This window comes from Chenopodium album, chromosome 4 (assembly GCF_948465745.1).
Source record: "Chenopodium album chromosome 4, dcCheAlbu1.1, whole genome shotgun sequence".
NCBI lineage: Eukaryota > Viridiplantae > Streptophyta > Magnoliopsida > Caryophyllales > Amaranthaceae > Chenopodium > Chenopodium album.
Genome location: NC_137837.1, coordinates 15,515,839 through 15,537,238, shown reverse-complemented (window position 1 = coordinate 15,537,238; position 21,400 = coordinate 15,515,839). Strand labels below are relative to the sequence as shown.

Sequence of the window (21,400 nt, the reverse complement as noted above, 5' to 3'; positions counted from 1 at the left end):
TAAGAGGTCACAATGTCACACCAATATGTACTCCATAATAAAGATTGATGATGATAAACAAACGGTAAAAAGTGCGTGCAATCTTCTACTCATTTTATACCTCAACTAATTAACGTGGTTATGACTAGCATTAGCTTACTTATCATATCATGATTATTACCTAACTACAAAATAATGAGGAAAAATATAACAACTCTTCAAGATTACTCCTCGATTAAAATTAAGGCATAGATAATTAGATATAAATATATAATTAATTAGCAAATATACCAGAAATGTTTATTGGTAGGTCAGTCTTTTAGACATTGATATTTTGTAATATTGTATTGAAAGAACCAATACACAATCAAGCAAATATAACGCCTGCTTCTGCTGTTGGGTAGGTAGAACACGTCAACATAGACAACCACCTTCATGCATCTTCTCACATAACTCATAAATTCTTGGCTTAATTATATCATTATATAATTTTTTATGCACATTACATACATAATTTCCCACTATTTTTAATTTTAGAGTATAGTATTGATTGCAATTTTATGTATAGTGCGTAGTGATAAGTACATCACAAATTAAAACATATCACATCTTGAAATATGCTAGCATATCTACCAATATATATTTTTTAAATGTTTTTATAGAGAGTTTAACGCTCAAATTTTACACTCGAAATGAAAATGAGAGAGGTTTGTAAAAAACAAACAAACAAATATATATATATATATATATATATATATATATATATATATATATATATATATATATATATATGTAAATCACCATTGATTCTTCGTATTATATTAAATATATACAGTATAAACATTATATTTGATCATCAATGTTCAGCAAATTTGAGTTAATTTTACAATTGTACAATATATACCAAGAGTAATTAATCGTCAAACAATAATGGTTTTTTTTTTTTTTTTTTTTTTTTTTTTTTTGGTTGACACAACAATAATGTTTCTAATTATCCTTAGATATGTTAAATTGGAAGACTTTTTCTTTTATTTTGTATTTTTTTTACAAAAATGCAAGACTTGATTTCTCCTATGAAAGAACATAGAATATCTATTAATAGCATATTAATTATTTGATATCTAATCTTAATTGTATACTATTATAAATGAAGTGAAGAGTAGATGAATAGCACCTACTTTACCTACCAAACACTACTACTACAAAGTATTTCGGTAGATAGGTCTTCTAGAGGAAATGAAATGGAGTGAGGAATATAAATATTTATTTATAGTATAAACTTTAATTTATTTGCCGTTCTTCTAGAAGGGAACATGTGCTCCTTTACCTAATAAAAGAATTATTGTATTTTTTAAATCCATTTCATTTTCGTAGGTACTTGGACTTTTTAATTTTTTGATATTATTTCTAAGGAGTTTAGATTTGAAGTTTATTTGTGTGTAACTATCATTCAATGTTCAAAAGATATTAGTAAGGGTTCTTCAAAAAGAAAAAAGATATTAGTAAGGGGAAAAGGAAGCTTTCAATTTAGTTAAAAAGAGTAACTTACTTTTAAGTTTTAACTATTTTTCTCTCTTTGGTAATACCTAACCTATAGCTTTTTCTTTTCTTTCTTTTTTTACTTGTATGTTTTTTTTTCACTCCACAAAAATTACCTAAGTTCTTTTCTATAAAGAATTTACTAATTTACCCTTTTAAGGTAATTAGATCACTATACATACTTCGTATTAATAGTAATTATATCGATTTTGTTCTTGGGATTTCAATTATATTACATTTTACATGTCTAATTCGAGCTATGTTATGAGAGTTATTTCTATTACTTTGATTCTAAATTGGATGAACAACATACAGGTATTAAAAAGATCTTGAGTCACATTTGATTTTTTTTTTAACCATTTTTAAATTGTTTTTGGATATAAAACTCCAACTAGAAAACCTTATTTTAGGGCTAACACCCAAGGCTCAACAATATCACATAACATTAACTCTTTCTCCTACCCCAAATACCTATGGTGAGGATTGGCAAGTAGATACCAATATACCATCAAGCTACTCCCTTAGCCCCTCAATGACCTAATGCGTTATTCTATCGATAAATTAAGAGTGAACATAGCATATGAAAATATTAATTTGTGTGATTTAAATAATTTTTAAAAAACTAGTACTTCACTCATGTTTCTAATTTTATTTTATTTTATTTTTTTATTTTATTTTATTTTTATTTTTTTTTTTTTACTTTTTGTTTAAATTGACTCAAATATTTTCGTATTTTTGCTTTATTCCTATTTTGTTTAAAATAATCCGTCATTATTACAAGCCAAGAAGCACTTACTCTTACCATACCTTAAAGCACAAGCTATATATGATAATAATAACTCTATTTGTAGAAACCAAACACCCTATACTCTTAATGTTGTGAACCTTAATTTACTATCCTTTACACCAACTCTCACCTAATCATAAGGTACAAAAAAAACCAAGAACTTTTCAAAAATAGAATAAATGATATTATCTTCAACAATAATATAGGAGAAGAAAGTCACTCTTGATATAGATAAAGGTGCAATAATCAATATTGTTAATAAAATGTTAGAGACTCTTAAGACAATAACATTTCAACATCACTTTTAGTATAATTTTCTATTTCTTAGTTCTTAATTTGTGGAAGAATTTAAGATTTGAAATTTGACTATATGAAACATTATGAAGTAACGTTGATTTATGGTAATAGAGTGAGGGATATTCAATTGGTTAAAGCTTTCCTCTCGATTGCAAATGTTCTTGGATTGATTCTCATCACCCTTATGGCTCTCTAAACACATAAAACCAAAAAAAAAAAGTGAAAAAGATGCTATTTTGCAAAATTTTAATCTCATGTTGAATTAACGTATGAGTCTTTTAAAGATGTCACGATGTGACCAGACATTGAGTAAATAGAGTTTGAGATGTCAAATCTTTGAAAATCTGATTATAAAAGAGGCACTTAGGATAAAAATGTTAATAATTTGATGTAATACATACATGGACTTGTTACTCTCAAGTAGCTTATATATTGACCGTTCAAGCTATTAATGCTACTATAAAGTTTTGGAGAATAATTGTCCAAGTCCAATAATTTGAGCCCAACAAATTTGAAATTGAAATCCATGAACTTTCTTGACTAAATTTCTGCATGCATGTAAAAATTGTTGATTATTGAGGTAATTATGTGAAAAAGATCGATAACTAACCTATCTATTAATGTCAACTACATAGGGACAAGATTATAAGAGCAAAAGATCATATTTCTTATAAAAGGATTATGAAAACATAGATAGTCTAAAACTCAATTATTGATCTGAGCTTAGCCATATGACCATATATATATACTAGTTTTGTGCCCGTGCGATGCCCGGGTTGTTTATGGAATTTTAAGATAAAATTATATTATAATTCAATTTAATTGATTAAAAATAGAATTCTAAATTAACTTTTTTTTTCTACAATTATTTGGTATTTTATCGAAAATAAAACTCTAAACTAACCATCTTATTCTAAAATTTTATCCTAATTTGATTGAAAAAAGAATTTTTAACTAACTTTTTTTATCTTATGAATCTATTTAAATCTATCCAAGGTGGCGTGACACTTGGCGAAAAGTTAGAATGTCAAGTGTCACTATTTCGTGATCTGGCTAAAAGTTTAGCTTTATATATATAATAATAATAATAATAATAATAATAATAATAATAATATATATATATATATATATATATATATATATATATATATATATATATATATATATATATATTAGCCCACTTACATTAATTTAAGGACATGGAGTCCATCAAACATATGGGGAAATCTCACAGGGAGCTCATATGTGTTTGTTTAGCTTAACTTGGTTGCATGCTTGCATCCACTAGAGACGATACTTGTGAGTTGTGACCATCGAGTCAAATTTGAGTTTAGGGTTAGATATGACTGAAATTAATATTAGCAGCCTTTCAAGTCGAGCTAAATCCTAAAATCCTACTCGATTCAATAAAATCTCATGTCAAGTTTGCACAGTCAACTTCAGGATTCATTATGAGTACCAAATCTGAATACTTTTTTGTCGAAAATTGTCATATTGTCCTAACATCTCATTCCTAAATATATAGCATACTTGTATTTTACATATATAACCTTCATATACCTCCACGGCTCCACTAATCACTTACATAAAGCTTGTGGAAATTGATCATAAACCATTATAATTTGAACATTACCCCTCTGGACATTCTAAAATAGTAAATGCGGTTATTAATTTTGGGCTATGCGACTCCTAGTATCTCATGTTGTATTTCAAAATTTGAATTCCTATTCCCTAAATAACAACCTCGAAACATCATAATTAAATGAAAAACCAATTAACTGTTTAATTGAAGGGAATACAGAGCTGAAAGCATCAACACATAAGTCCAGATAAAAGTAAAATAAAACTTTTGAAGAAGAAAGATTACACAACTATTTCAGAATCAGCAGCAGACATTGCTGATCCTCGACACTCCCCTCCCAAACCGAAATTGTTTTTAATACTCTGCATCATGTATGGGAACCTCTAGTAGGTCGGCAAACATGATTACGCTTACGCGCATGATCTACACTGTGATGTTGCGTGCGACAAGCATGGCCATACCAACAGTCTTGCCTGCTTGATGCCTCCGGCGGTAGAAGCTATAAAATAAACAAGGAAAGCAATAATGAATGACAAGATTTAAAGGAGAAACATGTAAGTGCAGAAAGAATGAGAAGAATAAGAACAAGCACTAATGGCAAATTCAAAGCATGGTAGAAGATTCGCGAATCATGGGTAACAAATTGTTAATTACAATAACAGTTTACATTTAACAGTTCCTCAATCTATCTCAAAATAATTTATACATAATATGTCATATGACTTTTGAAATCAAATCTTGTCAACTATAAGGTCTATAACTATTAAATTTTACTGATGTATCAATAATAAAAAGCTACATAGTTACAATAATTCAAAAATCAATTACTAAATAGGCATTTTAAAGCTTAAACATAGCTAGGGCTACAACCTACTAACTTGGTCGGGGTCAAATAACGCTTGGGCAATGCCCGTTTATTGAGTAAAGAAAACAAGATAATTTAGCAAATGAGCCAAACTTGGACAATTTTTTGTCCAACTTACTAATGTTTGCAAATTTTGTATGAGTACTGTTTTGTACTGTTTTGTATGAGTACCTTGTTTCATTTGCAGCCCTAAAGGCCTAAACATAATATTTCAACAGCAAGCTTTGTCCATTACAGAGCACAATTTGGAATATAACTGAGGCCTTTAGAAAGAGCTGTACAATCTAAGTAAGCATACTCATTTTGAGAACTATAAACAAGACGTGAAAGCCTATTGCTTTAACTTGCACAATCTGGTGGTTATACCAGGACAGTAAATCAAGCAGATAACAAACATGTATAAGAGCCTACAATTACAAAACATCGGCAGCCTTTATTTTAAACCTTGAAGTCTGTTACTACCAAACAAGAATAATGAAAGAATGGCAGAAGTGCTTACATGGATAGGCAATGAAATCCGGAACCAGTAAAGAAGAAATGAAACCAGTGTGTTGTAACAATCACTGCACAAAATAGGACCAAGACACAGCAAAGAATTTTAGGAAAACAACTATGAAATGCTAAGCATAGAATTATGGATTGTGTCAAGTCAACCTGAGTTCTTCAAGTCAAATAGTACATGATATAACATTGTAACCCTTATTATAATAAAACATCAAAGCAACTTACCTGCAGACGTAAGTGCCAGCAGTTATCATCTCAGGATGCTTCAAATGCAATCTTGAACGATCTGTGGGACACACATAAAAATTGCAGGTTCAGGGCTGTGTGCTCATTATGCAAATTGTTGAGAAAAGAAATTGCGTGCTAAAAAACTCCCAAAAACATAATCAAGGATATATGAGACTATGGGAAGCAAATAAAAGTTACTGGGATTATGTTCCTAAACCAAACACAGAAAGTGCACACCAAGTGACATCTTTGCAGATAATTAAAATCAGGAAAGATCACACACAGAATGACAGAATAGAGCAAGTAAAATGAAATTCAAGACATTCATGAGCTTAGAGTACCGAGAAGGTCCATTTCTGCGCTTTTTCTAAAATAAAAAAATATGACTAGGATTCCAGAAATTTGACCACAACCACATCATTTTTCAAGGATAAATAACATCACCTTTTATGTATGACACACAGTATTAAAAAAAAAGGGAAAAAAAATTGAATTTTTTTAAAACTAACACAGCATTACCAATTTCTTGGTTGTCCAATTTTGTAATCCATTCGGCAATCACTTCTTGTAGTGTTGTACCCATCTGTCTTATGCACCTATTAGTGATCTACAAAAAGACTCCATAAGGTAAAAGAACAAAAAAAATCAGAAGAGTTTAAAAGCATCAACTTTATTAAATACACACATCTTGCTCAAATTCATTCCTTTCATGCGCTGTGGATGGGATATTAAACACTCTGTGCTCCGAGATCTGAAATAAATAGCACCAGTAGATATTAGGCAATGAGAAGAAGCAACTACAAAAAGTCAAAGGACGACCAGGAATACATCTAATGACAGGAAGAAAGTTTGATATCTGTTTCCTGTTTTCATATCATTTAAACAAAAACTCCGAGAAAGCTCCTGCACCATAGGTGTGATATCTGATTTCATATCAAGAATCGAGGAAAACAACTATATCCTATTTTACTCGGACTCGGGTACTCAGAACGGAAACAAGTGTATGTCCAAGTGTCAGACTCGGCTATTTTGTGAAAAATGTTCCATGATTTTAGCCAAAACGAAGTGTTTAATGTTTCACCCATGTCAGAGTGTTGAGGATCTAACACACGTACTTGAGGTGAAAACAAAAGTCCAAGTAACATTGAATGAATTCTAAGAGAAGACAAGCAAACAAATTGAGCAGGTCCGGTGCACCCTTATGTTCTTTTAGTGTGTGCTCCTAAAACAGTGAATAGTACTTAAAGATGCACCAAAAGAGAGCTTAGAAAGTTCAAGAGCACACATATAAGCTCAGACAGACTGCCAAAGGGAAATGGCCTACTAAACAGGAGAAGGTGATTATCAGTCTCACAAATGGCAAGAAAAACTACGCACATCGAGAAAGATAGATTGTTTGTTTCCGCGAGGATCCCAACAATTCGCAGCCCCATCCTTGCCCCAAGAAATAATGTTTTATTAGTGTGCCCCTTTGCAGAGAAGATATGGTAAAGGCTGCAGGTTGTTTTGAAGAACAGCTGTCATTAGTATTCACTATGGAATCTTACTGGCAAAGCTATACAGCAGAAGCCTTGAACTTAACCCTTATCAATGTATTAGATCTCTAAACAACACTTGCTGCAGGAGGAAGCATGGAAGTGGAGCTGTTCCCAAGTGTCTCAAACAGCTACAAGAGAAAATACTTCTTTATTTAGGTGATCAGCAAAAATCAAGCAAATATGAATTTTCAAATCACCCAATCCTGGTCTCTAAGGACTCCCTCAATGAATTAAAGTTTCAAGGAGCACCTCCTCACAGAAAGTCCAACATTAGAAGCATAAAAGAAATAGATGGAAAGCTGCTTCCTTGAAAGTAACTATATCAAATTGTCATCAACTAGAGTAGAAGCATGTGTGGCTAAAACTCTAAAAGAGATTTACTACAGAAAGTTTGTGCTATTCCTAAGCCTATACCAATTGGAGTCATGTTCAACAGAAACTAACACACCTATTTTATATATCACATACACTAATTTAAAACATGAACATTCCACAACTTCATTAGCAAAAGAAGTCCCAACACACAAAGATGCTTCCCCATGACATGAAGATAGAGGAATCTAATGTTTGAGATTCAGCTTAAATTACATAAAAAGGAAGAAACCAAGGTCTGACATGTGATTTTTCAAAAATTCATGGAAGCCTCAACTGTGTTGTTTAACGTTGCAAATACAGCCCAACCCCCCACCCCCGCGCCCGACTTCCAAATCACTTGAAAGGCTAATGTTCTTCTAAAGGTGAGAGATGGCTGCTGGAGCTGGATAGGATTATTAAGACAAATTATATGCTCCAAAAGCAGAGATCCATTGGCTATTTTCCATGACATCTGTATATTTTCAATGATGAACCCTGCTCGGATGTCTATATTCAATCGCAGATAATACATACTCGTTGGGCAAATCTATTTTCTTTCCAGATAAACTATTTGCTTTGCCTAGATACAAATCCACTTTATAGGGATAAATGGCTAGAGAAGAATTCACATTTTAAAAAGCAACCTCACCACGCAATTTTCGGAAGGATATATTAAGATGAGAAAATTTGAAACTCCCCACCTACATAAACCTACTTTCACTTAATCGGATGATAGTGCTATGAGCGTCCTAGATACGCCCACGATTGCTGGATACCAAAACGAACTTTGCTCAGAGGCTCTTAAAATTGTAACAACACATTAGGATAATCAAACAAAAGACACATCAATATGTATAAAATGATTTCAGAGCAGGATGCATTAAATGATTCTAAATTCACCAATATAGAACACAAGACACAATTGATACATGTAGCCAAAGGAAAGTACAAAGCCAATTTAAAACATACAGGTCTGAAAGCTTCAAGTTGGCAGATGGGGTGACGATCTGTCCTAGTAACTCCCTGAGCATGCCAATAAGCACCGCAATATGTTCTATCGCAACCACAACCTACAAAAAATTTAGCAACAAGAAATTGGGATCATATTTTTAAAACCAAGTTGTCAGCAACGACTTCACAACTACATAATACGGGAAAGGAAGATTTCAATTGACAGAATCAAGACTAGTTCCAACAGTAGTACTAATTTACAGAACGTCAAACTTAATATAGCTTTGTTTTCATTTTAATGAACTGGTGTAACTAAAATTCAGAAAAACATTACTTTCTAACACTACCATCCATGGTTTATAGCTGTTGCAGCCAAATATCTTGGTTGCAATAAGCTCCAAAGAGATAAAAGGCTTTGAGGTATACAGATATACATCCAAAAAGGGATTAGGTTGCATGCTTAAGCAGAATGATAAGGTTATTGTGTATGCATCTTGACAATTGAAGCAAGAGGATCGATCCCCCCAAATCAGAACCTGGAGCTGGAGCAGCCCACAGCTACACAGTAGTATTTACCTCAAGATAAAGCAATATTACCTCAACAGGGCAACATTAAGATTAATAGACCACAACTCCACATGAGTCTCAGATACATCCTCACTCAAGGAACTACTTATGAAATGGAGATCCAATACCAAAGAGAAAAAGACGATGCAGTCACAGATGCATTGAGTAAAATGTCTAGGCAATGCAGTGAAGAAATTTCAAGAAGCTTGGTGGCTTAGCCTTGAAATTATAGCTTATGGTCAAGTCCAGTCTTGGTATAACTATTCACATATTATGATTCCATTAACATTTATAGGGATCAAAAGAAATCAACCTCAATTACTCATAATGATTGAATATATTCACCAATATAATATTTATAAAATATTCAATGTTTCAAGATTCTCGAGAAAGCTAATGCTGATAATATTAATGACCCATTTGGTAAGTGGTAATAAATGGTGGTCATGGGAATGAATTTGTGCATAAATCTGTAAAAAAAAAAAAAAAAAATCAATCTTTATTCCCTAGACAATGCCAGTTCATCCCAAATAATCTCTTCACCCTCACAAATTTTCAGTTTTCATCACCATCCAAAATGACTTAGGGGGTGGAATTGGGTGGTAATAGACTTTTAGTCTTTTATTAAGAAAAACACAAGTTAGGTAATGAGATTGCATTATAATGGAAATTAAGATGTTGCTTTGCTTTTCAAATCATCACTTAATTTCATTTACATTACCGCTCCAAATAAGTCGTAAGGCCTTTGCAGCCGTCATTATCAACTAAATTATAAAGTAGATCAAATAAAGCGAGAGTTATAAGAAATTACAATGTTGGGGAATGCTAATATTAGATCTTGATGGCATCATCCCACCACATGCATGGCATTGCAAATGGGCAATATTCTCAGTGCAACGGAAACCTCCAGATTGAGTTCCTGTAGTAAAACAGAAGTTGCACGCATTAGATAAGGGGAAAATAGGAATAAAAGATTGTACAAAAGATAAATTGCCAAATGAAACCCGCAATGTAAAGCATTTATTCGATCCTTAAATACATCATCATAGTGGATGAAACTTCTGATTAAATTAATTATTTTTTATGTAATCCAATTAGAAATGCAGATATTTCCACTACACAAGATCAAAGCCACAGCCATTTTTTACTATAAAAATGAAAATACCAAATAAAAGTTGAACAAAAATCATGTGGGGGACAATTGGTGATTAGTTGGAACTGCATAAAATTTTATTTTCATTCAAAAAACCAATTCCCTACTTTCACATTCTCCTCAATATTAGAACTGGAGTTCTTCTAACAGTTTGTATAAGGTTTGTAACATCGAAATTGATATTGTATATAGTGCGAATCTGAGTTCTGAAGATTGAAATACATAAAGAAGGACGGAAAGAGTATAATTGGTCTCAAAAATTAATTTCCTTTCTTCAATTCCTATCCAGACAAAAACTTTTATACATTAAACTGTATATCGTCAGCTACAACATAGAAGATTTAATAAGTCAAGTTTAGTTGACAGTAAAATTCACTTGCAAGTTAAGAAGATCTGATAATTAATATAAAATATATTCTGAATCCCAATCATATGAATGACGGTGTAATATTCATTTCCAATTTGCTTCATTGGTATAAGTGATTTTTCAAAACAAAAGAATATTTGTGAAACAAGACTAGAACAAGAAAGAAAAATGCATGACCACATAAAGATGTGGACTTAGCCCATATCTTATAGCTACAAATTCGGAGTATTTTGTTAGCACTGAAAAAAACAATTTATGTAAAGCACTATGAAAGGGAGTAATGATGATAATTCCCTCCATAATTTATAGATCTTCTCATTTGCATTTCAACGATATACAATGCACATCTTTGATTATGAAAATTTGACATTATGATAATATATACTAGGTTAGCACCCGTGCGAAGCACGGGTTTCACAGTAACTTATCTTTGGATTTTTGTTTTCACAGTTAGGTTTTTTTTTTTTTTTTTTTGAGTTCAAAATGTTGTTCATTAGTTCACTTTAATTATTGACCTCAATTACATGCTAATAACTTTACTAAAAAAAAAAATATTATGCTAATAACGCTTTTTAATCAATATCAATTTTGTTGTTGTAAAAAAAAAAAAAAAAAAAAAACAAACTATGCTAATAACTCCTAAAAAGACTCCAACAACCTAATATCAACATAAATTAGCAAAATAATAGATTCCTATTTTAAATTAATTACCTAAAAAATAGTAATTATCTATTTAAAATTAATAAGCATTTTGTTTCCAAAAAAAAAAAAAGAAAAAAAGAATTTGAGCGGGAAAACTTTTCATAAGATAGTGCCACGTATACAACTTTGGAAAAAGATGACATCAACGGTTGCTACTTTAGTATAAGTTATAGATTGGTACAAACCTAAAAAGATCTGACAAGAAATTTTATTTTCTTATATCATCAAATACAGGAAAAGTTATCTTACTTTAACCACTAGAATAATAAGCACGGAGATTTTTAAATAATTGATGGGAGTATGCCCTTTAGGCATAAAGTTATATTAAAAATCAATTAAAAATTTAGGAGCATAAAATAAATTTTACGAGATGTATGGTCAATTATAAATATGTATCAACTGCTTAAACAAGAGTACAATACCACATTGAGGGCATGATAATTCCATTTCTACACGCTCTTCATGCATTGGTGAACGTGCCCTCTTTTGACGATTTCCTTTTCCGTTTGTAATGACCTAAAAAGCATAAGCAATCTAATTGGTCTAGGTATAGTAAATGAAGAGACTCTTGACCTCCTTCCTTAACCCCCCAAACCCTCAAATTTTCATAAATTTCATGAAATTCATAAAAAAAAGTAATTTTGGGGAAAAATAATCTGGAAACAGGGGGAGAAAATTATGAAGATGCATAAACATGTGCAGAAAACAATTGACACTATTTAAGAAAACTTACACTGAAACAAATCATTTAAGTTTTTGAGTTCAATCATCAATTATAATTTGATAACAAGACCGCGATGAAAGGAAGAAGGCTTTGGGGGAGGGGATACTGAGAATATAGAGAACAAGGGAAAATAGAAGGGAAAGCGTCATACTGCCAACATTACCATTTTCTAATTAGGAGTTAATGAAATGAGCAAGTAGCATAATATTAACGTATAAAAAGAACAGCAGATGAAAGTTTTTTACATCAATCATTTCATTGCATCTCAAAGTATACGCTGTTGTTCTTCGAGATTTCCCATTAAAAAATGATATAGCACCAAGAAATTAACAAGATCGGGATAAAACATGACATCATGCAACTCTAAATATATTCACGAATAACCAACAACTAAATCAATTTTCAATGAGCGATAAAAAACTCTAGAGCGCCATGATTATGGTCCTTAATATCTTAATCATAGATGCTGAAGTAATCACTCACAAGATTGGACTTGATGGTTGCATAAGAATCTAATATAGCAAGTTCTTCTGTAGAGCGCCGTAATGAAGCATCTGCCTGCAAAATGTCCTACAGAAAAAAGAAGCACGTCACTGAAGCTCGCACCAAAAGCTGCAAGCATTCTGATTTCAAAATTATATAAAGTGATTTCATTCATAAATAATACTTCCTGAGATAGGAAATGTTAGGTCCAAAAACAAGCAAAGTATTCAATATGACAGATTGACAGCTATCATTATCTTCCACAGGTATTACCCAAATGAAGGCTTTCAATACCACTAAAAATCAGATCAAATATTACTATTGTCAACTTGTAGCCTATTGTTTGCAAACAAATTAAGGCCCTGTCCTATTCACCTTATTTCAGAGGAGGGGGGGGGGGGGGGTAGAGAAAAAAAAAAACCATTTCAAACAAATCCAGGTAAGATAAGTAATGGAAAAATAAGTTCTAATAAGGGTTATTAAAGGTAAATCAAGTTCAAATTTCAACTAAATAAGCTATAATAAGTCTAGATAAGATAAGCTCAAATAATTTTAGATAAGATAAGAAAATATCAAGTGAATAGAACACAGCCTAAGAGAGTTTAAGTTAGAGATCAATAAACAAACGTGCTAACATTTAAGCTTAGACAAAGAACAATTGTCTTACACATTGACAACAGTGATGATAAGGCATAAGGCAGAGATGAAAATTCTAGTAGTATATGAGAGTTTATATATCCAGTGATTGCAATTGCAAGATGGTATCAACAGAAATGCACAACCAGTCTAACTTAACATCTAAACAATAACTCTACAATATTGGACTGACACATTCATCATATTAATTATGGAATACATAACTAAGATGGGTGAGAACAGAACAAGTTGATAGCTTTACGCTATTTTACATCACTCAACCAGCAATGCAATATTAATCATATTCATTCCAAAAATGGATATTTGCACAAAGGAGGAAGAATGTTGTAGCACCTCCTCAATACCATGGAGAAAATGATTTCTTCCAACAAATTGCACAACTGCTCTACACTGGGGGCATAAGACACTTGAATGTTTCTTCTGGCATCTCTTTAACCACTCTGAGAAGCACCCATTGCTGATAACATCAAGAACATATGCAGCAGAAGCTGATTAATCCAAAGCAAATAATCCACTTCTTTTTAACTAAAACTAATTAGGCCAGCCAAAAAAATTGTTAATGAAACTTAAAATTTGACAAACCAGAAATTATGAAGGCAAGGAGCTACTGTCACAACATCATGCCAAACATTCAAGCAAATGCAGCATTTTGTGTGCTCCGAATCTAGAAATATCTGAAGAAAAAAAACCACATTGGCAGACATAGTAAGAAACAAAACTTAAACCTCCAACTAGTCAAAATAGAACAGTTCTCAAACTATTAACATAAACCAACCTTTAACTTATTCTCAAAGCGTTGTTCTTGGACAGGCATCACCTCAAATTTAAAGCTAAGATGCTCTGCATACCAAAAAAAAGGAAATTAATTGAAACCATAAAGTCGTAAACCTCAGAATGTTACCAATTGCTAGTGTTTTATATCATGTTTGTATATCTCTGAAAACTCTACATATAGCATATGGAGACCTAGATGCGGTAATGCAGTATAAGGAAAAAGTAATGTATAAAAATAAATACATACAAACATATTTAACAATAAAGCAAGCAAGAAGGATGTCTTATGGCTGACAAATTTATTTCTAATTTATTTATTCAATCATGAATTGAATACTATACACAAATTAATACAGTTCTGAGAAGATACAGGCCAGTTGGTTAATCTCTTCAACTGTACAAAACCCCAATGTAAGGACATCTATCCTCCCACTTTTAGCTCCTTACTTATGTCAGTACTAAGTACGAAATCTCACTATTCTTTCCTCAAGTGCACTCATATCAGACACACACACACACACACACTCTTATTCTACATGTAGAAAAGAGCTCATATGAGAGCACCTCTCTTATATGAGAATTAATTTAAATTCAAGAATTCATCTAAGCATAAAACTCAATATCTACCGTCAAAATTAGTTCCTTGATGTGTGTCCCTCTTTCTATCTCATTACTCTTAAATCTCTCTAGTTGCACAGGTTTCTCTCATCCTTCATAGTGATTACAGTGAAACACCACTGGCTACTAGAGTTGTCAGTCTTGTCAGCTACTGTCACAGAAGCTATAGAGCTGATGACAAGAAAAAAAAAAAAACTTGTGACGCTGGTAGTTATGATAAGGTGACACTCCCTCTTTCTCTCTCCAAGTCTGAAACCAGGAAAAATAGCTTGCTCTTCTACTACCTGAACCACCAGTCCATCATATTACTCACCAACCAAAATAACCATTCTAAACTCACACCTTATTCCTGAGTTTTGCAACCTAAGCACTCCCTAACATATTAAAAGATAGACTTGCTCTACCATTACAGGATCTAAACCCTTTGTTTTGAGTTACAAAGTATGTAATAGACCTCTAATTAAGAATTTAAGATGTTTGGCTGTAAAGCCTGTGATAAGGAATGTGTGACTTATGGGTGTGCTTATAGTCAAATAACGTGGTTATATTATCCTTGTAGAAAAAATACAAGAAATTGAAAGCTTTGAAAGGACTCAATGAAAGGTAGATGTCTATGCTAGTGAAATCCATCGGAACCAGTCAAGCCATTTTGATGGTATTCAGGAGTGCAAATAATGAGCAGGAAAGTCAAAGGGGTCTTAGTGAGTATTTTCATTCATAGTTTATGGCAATTATATTAATTATAAAGCTTTGAATTTCATATGACAAACTATCATTAAGTTTATATGATAGATAAGTTGATTAGTTGATGGAGTATATATGTTAGAGTTCAAGATAGTTAACTAGTTTCACGCTTGGTAAATTAAGCTTGCTTTAAATAATGTCCTTTTGAGTTTCATGAGCAAATATGATATTAATTCATCATGAAAATGATTTGGTATACAGCTTTAGTCTGGTTCTATGATTTAACCTATATTGAAAATCATTTAGTTTATATAAGTTTTAAGACACCAAAACAGCCTAATAAGTAATGCCCTTTCAAACAAATGTTAAGTCACTTCCTTTGCCAATAATTTTAAACAAACAAGACAAACATTGAGGATTAGCCTACAATTTGATATGTAGAGCAGAACATGCATTTTCATGAAAAAGAAAAAGTGAAGCCTTAGTTACATGATAATCATGTCCTCGTAATTTTGAAAACCTTCTAAAAATCAATAACTGACCTACTTTAGTGGAAGCTGGCACTATTTCACAGCCACACTTAATACTAACTACATCTTCACTCTCCAGTATAGCCCCATCAATGAGTATAATACTTGACCTGCATCATAAGATCACCAGAAAAGAAAGTAAGAAATCAAGGATAAATCTGTAATGCAAAAGGATATCTACATTTCATAACAAGAAAGAGAAACAATTATATGCAAGAGATAAGACACTGACCTACATTAAATACAAGGTTATCTGAAAAGGTAAAGGAACAACAAAAATCAGGAATGTAAATGGTACCAATACTTCAAAATAATAATGATCAAAATATATTTACTCATGGTTGGCACTGGGCCATCGTGAGCTGGTCACAACCCATGGCATGGTATGAACAGGCACCAGGCCAATGACATTCAATATCCTGAGTTACGACATTATACATAAGTGTCATGCCTTCTCCACCAAGAATGCAGCCCAAACATGGCACAAGAGGGAGCCAGCAGGCCAATGGTTGCCATGAGGACTTTCTTAAAGGAACATTCTATACAGCAAATGATACATTGAGAGTTTTGAGACTCACAGTATCCTAAGAATGAATACCCTAATTATGAGGTTTCAAGAAGACAGGGTGAAGAATATCATCACTATTGCTTTTATAGTAGATATAATCTATTTTGCACACCCCAAAGTCTCTTTTCTTCCCTTTGACCTTCAGGCCCTCCATTAGTGGTTAGTAATGGAGTGATGGGTCCAAATACCAAGTTATAAATTTCATAATATAATATATCCATTATCCCAACCGAGATGTGTCAAAACAGTAACAACAAAAAATTCATCTAGAAATAAAGTCAATGCCTTGCTTTCAATAGGGTTACCTTCCACCTTTTGACAGCTCCAAAACTCATACACCTCATTTTCAGCTCACCTATATGGTATCTAACAACCAGCTTACCAACTGCATGCTCTGGACCCTAACTCACATTGCCCTATTCTGACCTAATCTCCCCAAAACTATGTTTCTCTCCCTAATCCTCTTCTTCCCTCTTCTGTCTAACTTTCATTTACTCTTGCAAGCACATCCAACCAACAACTACCACTGACTCTTTTTGAGGAATGAACACAGTCAATATATACATTTAACCATGTGACTCATATTTCTCCTGTGAATCAAGATAACCTCAATGTGGCAAAGCTTTAACAAACCTCATATAACAACCATGATCAGGAGCAGCTACAGCAAACCTTCAACTATTTGAACGAGTTTCAGGCTAACTTACTCTTTTGATCCCTTACTGACTTCCTGGACATGATCATGGGTTCTTTAAAGATTTATATTCTTAAACTATTTGAATCTATCACATCATGGATTCTTTTAAAACGCAAGGGCATACACTTTTGAATCTATCAAATGAAAATTGTATCCATAGCCAAAACTCAATGAAAGTAAAACTAACATCTAAAACCTTAAGGCATAATGCATGTAATTGCTTAAATGAAAAAACAGTCATTCATGTAAATAACATTCTACACATGATCCAATATTAATAAAAACTATAAATTCATTCAAAAGTTTTCATACATTACAAAATCATATCAACTCATGTCAGGAAAACTTGCTTTTTAAAAAAATATATATACCTGCCCCTCCCCTTCCCTTCCCCCTCAAATATATGGTATAACTCAAAAATCTACACAATTTATTCTGTTTTGATAAAGTCCCTCATCAAGATCTATTGGCTCGAAAGGAAACAAGACAGGATGTGTACCTTTTGTTTCTGATAGTGGCTGAACATCGATCAGAGTTCCTTATAATCTGGCACCATTCAAGCCTATCGGAAGTAGATGAGATCTGTGAACATACAATTGTATCATCTGAGCTAATCTCAATGCTTGCATAGCTTGAATCAGATGGCACTACAAAGATGCAAAAGGGTTATTTGAACTCATATGTTAAGAAAATGAAACCAACAATAACTTACATTCAAACTCATATGCTAAGAAAATGAAACCAACAATAATTTGTATTCAAAACATAAAAAACCGTATTCCCTGGTTCTAAACAAAGGTCCATTCAGTGAAAAACACATGATCAGTAATGGCATCAAAAGTGAAATGAAAATATGACGATGCCTCACTGGATAAATCTTCCCAGCTAGCTGTCAAATATTATGTCATACACTCGTACTCATCTAGCATCCAATTTTCTAATTTGAAATCCTGCTACAATATGCTTTAATAAGGTGTTTAATGGAAGCATCTGGAGAAACTCTTGGTTTCAAAACCAATTACGAAGCAAATAAAATAAAAATGAAGAAGAAAATAAGACACGAAAAACAGAAGGAACCCCCTAAAATTGAACCGCTTTGATATTGGATTGAGGCAGGCCAGGCAGCAGTTCCCATTACCTGTCTGTCCTCTCTACAACTATAAATGTCCTGATTCCTAAAGTCATAACATAATAAAACTGTTCAATACAAGCATGCAGGTTGGTCTGTTTTGGCATGATTTACAAAAAGAACCAAGCTAAGCAAAAAGCCAATGTCTCAAGGTAGCAAGTTACTACTCGAGCAGGAATTAGCAGTAGCCACAGCGATTTCGGGATTAGAAAAGTTAATCCAATGACTGTAAAATTAAATTTCAATATAGTTACAGCTACAAGACGGAAACTTTTGGATGGGAAGAAGTGAAGAACAATGAAATACCTTTTTTTTTTAATTGAAGGAATGAACAAGAAATACATCCAACAAAAGGTATTGGCGATTTGGCATTTAGCAAAAATACATTGTAATTACCAATAAAAATGTAATTCCATAACACTAAATTTAGACATTGTAACACTTATAGACATAAATTGGCACAATTGCGAAAATTGGAACCTTGAAGAAATCTATAATTCTTGCTAATATCAGTAATCTACTTCCAAAAGAAAAATGCAGTCTTGTAAACAAAGAAAAGCATCCCAACCAAAATCAAACACCAAAAACATGTACACAGTTATTATTAACAAGATTATTTCTAATAATTTACAAAATGCATGATTACAATAACTGAGAAAAACCCAGTTCATAATTCCTTAAAATTCACAATTCTAACCTATAACAGCATTGAGGGTCAATCAAATTAGGAGGGTTTTCTTCCAAAAAATACTACCCAGAAAATAAATTTCAATAAAATGATGGTATAACTATTTGATAGACAGAAATTTAACTAAGGAAATTACTGTACCAAGTTTGGCCCAAACTTCATCAGAGGAATTTGAACCAGATGATTGCCCAACGTCCATTGAATTTTTTTTCAGGGTTTGAATTTTTCTTTTTTTACGGTTTATTTTTTCTTAAATTTTGAAGAAAAAAAAAAAAGAGTTGGGTTTTTAAAATGGTGATGAAAGTGGGTTGCCACTATGAGAACTTGAGAAGCTTGTGAGGGAAGATGGAGACGAAAAAAACGAAACCAATTGTTATATACTTCTCGGTTTTCTTTTACTTGCAACACACCTTTTAGGCACGTAGTTTTAGGAGATAATTAGTGAAGGTAAACGAGCGATTTTATCAGTATAATTTTTACACGAAGATTAGAATAAAGTTAAGTATCCTTTGTAAAAATTATAATGAATAATTCATCCGTTTACATTACATAAACTCGACCTCAAAACACGTGCCACAAGGTTGTGTTGCAAGTAAAAAGAAACATAGGAAGTATTAGACTCTCTCCAATGGTGAGACTTGAATGAGTTTTTTTTAAGGAGAGAGAGTATTTTTTGCAAAGAATACCAATAAATTGTACCTAAACTTAGCAACTCCAAACGAAAGTTGCTAAGTTTAGATACTAGTCTCATTTGACAAAAAGTGCGGGCCCTTATCAATATTATAATATATTTTGTAACTTATTTAAATTTTAATTTTTTTTTTCTAAGAAAAACTTAAAATATGGAGCGATTTCCGGAATAATGTTAAAAGATAACAAAATTCCCTAAATACGCTACAATTATTAAAATTTTGGACGTACCGTCCACGTCATCAATTGTAAATCAGTTTTTATTTCTTTGATAATCAGGTAGAAACTGCTAATTAGGGCTTGTTTGGCATCAGTTTTGGTTTTCAGTTTCCTGTTTTTTTTAAAACCAAAAACAGGAAACAAGAAAAAGGTGTTTTCACTTTTCTGTTGTCAAATTTCAAAATTATCATAATTTTAATAATTTTATATAATTTTTGATTCATTATGGGACTCATATCATATACTTTTTGAAAACAAAAAACCAAAAAACAGAAAACCACAGCAATAAACCGCTAACTTAGGGCTTGTTTGGCATCATTTTTGGTTTTCAGTTTCCTGTTTTTTGAAAACCAAAAACAGGAAACAAGAAAAAGGTGTTTCCACTTTTCTGTTGTCAGTTTTCAAAATTATTATAATTTTAATATGTTTAAATAATTCTTGATTCATTATGGGACATATATCCTATACTTTTAAAAAACAAAAAACCAAAAAACAGAAAATCAATTAGCGGTTTAATTTTCACCCCTTAACAAAAATTACTCGACCAAAGTTAGAATATTACTAACAAAATAAAAAAAAGAGTTGTTAAAAAGAAAGAAAGAAAGAAAGAAAGAAAAAAAAACTCTCTGCCGCTAAAACTCTCATGTTGGTGCGCATTCCCCATCACGCCACCGCTGCCGTTAGCAACCACCGCCCACCACTACTCAACGCGAGCAACAACTACCACCATCAGTCCATGTCGGCTTCCAACCGTGGCATCCACAACAGCGACAATTAGTTTATGCAATTAAAGAGGTGAGTTTGCCCTAATTTGATTTATTTTTAAAATAAATGTATAATTGATGTTGTAAATGCTAATTGGATTCAAAATTGATAGTAGTTTAGGTCTGTGTGACATTGTTAAACTTCTTGATTAATATTGATTCGCTTTTTTTTTTTTTTTTTTACTTGTTTACTTCCAACCGCTAATTGAAATAGCGAAGTTAGTTGTTTATTAGTATTTATTTAATTGAAAAGGCAAAGTTAGTTGTTTAACATAATTTTTTAATTGAAACAACCAAAGTAGTTGAATCGAAATAGAAAATTGAAAGCATACAGTATGTTTCTAATAGCTTATAAATTTGACAGTGCCCTTTTTTTTTTTTTTTTTTTTTTTTTTATTAAATTACTATGTATGGTTGCATTGTTTTTGATTGTAATAGATAAATTAATGGGTTGATTAAACATTTGTTATTTAGAACATGGAGTTCTCAAACTTTCCTCTGTATTGTTATTGGGGAGGAGAAATAATACATAATAATGGTGATGTTACATACAAAGGAGGAGAGCAGAAATTTGCATTTGTAAATTCTCGAATGAATTTTGATGAGGTGTTGAGTGTTGACTAAGATATATGAAGTTATGGGATGTCTCTTAATGGATGTGGAATTGAAGGTGTCAATGAAGTATCCAATAATGTATGGGTCGTATGTGAGCATTCCATTGGATAGTGACAATGCTTTAAAAGTGATGTGGGAAGTAGCGTC

The 21,400-nt window shown here is 32.1% G+C and overlaps 1 protein-coding gene across 2 annotated transcripts; it reads right to left on the bottom strand.

Moving 5' to 3' along the window:
* Positions 1–4,360: 4,360 nt before the first annotated feature.
* On the bottom strand, positions 4,361–19,305 carry LOC145628965 (uncharacterized). Of its 2 annotated transcripts, none has more exons than XM_081681413.1 (15): positions 19,107–19,305; positions 17,648–17,795; positions 15,896–15,993; positions 14,053–14,117; positions 13,860–13,951; positions 13,611–13,734; positions 12,621–12,707; positions 11,836–11,929; positions 10,003–10,110; positions 8,643–8,743; positions 6,467–6,532; positions 6,301–6,388; positions 5,779–5,839; positions 5,549–5,612; positions 4,361–4,683 (listed from the first exon to the last, which is right to left on the bottom strand). In XM_081681413.1, the coding sequence occupies exons 1-15, from the start codon at positions 19,162–19,164 to the stop codon at positions 4,552–4,554; spliced, it is 1,386 nt and encodes a 461-aa protein (XP_081537539.1). In that variant the 5' UTR covers positions 19,165–19,305; the 3' UTR covers positions 4,361–4,551. The 2 variants fall into 2 exon arrangements, 1 of the variants encoding a protein (XP_081537539.1); XR_014111524.1 differs by having other exon boundaries at positions 4,670–4,683; positions 6,301–6,377.
* Positions 19,306–21,400: the final 2,095 nt, after the last annotated feature.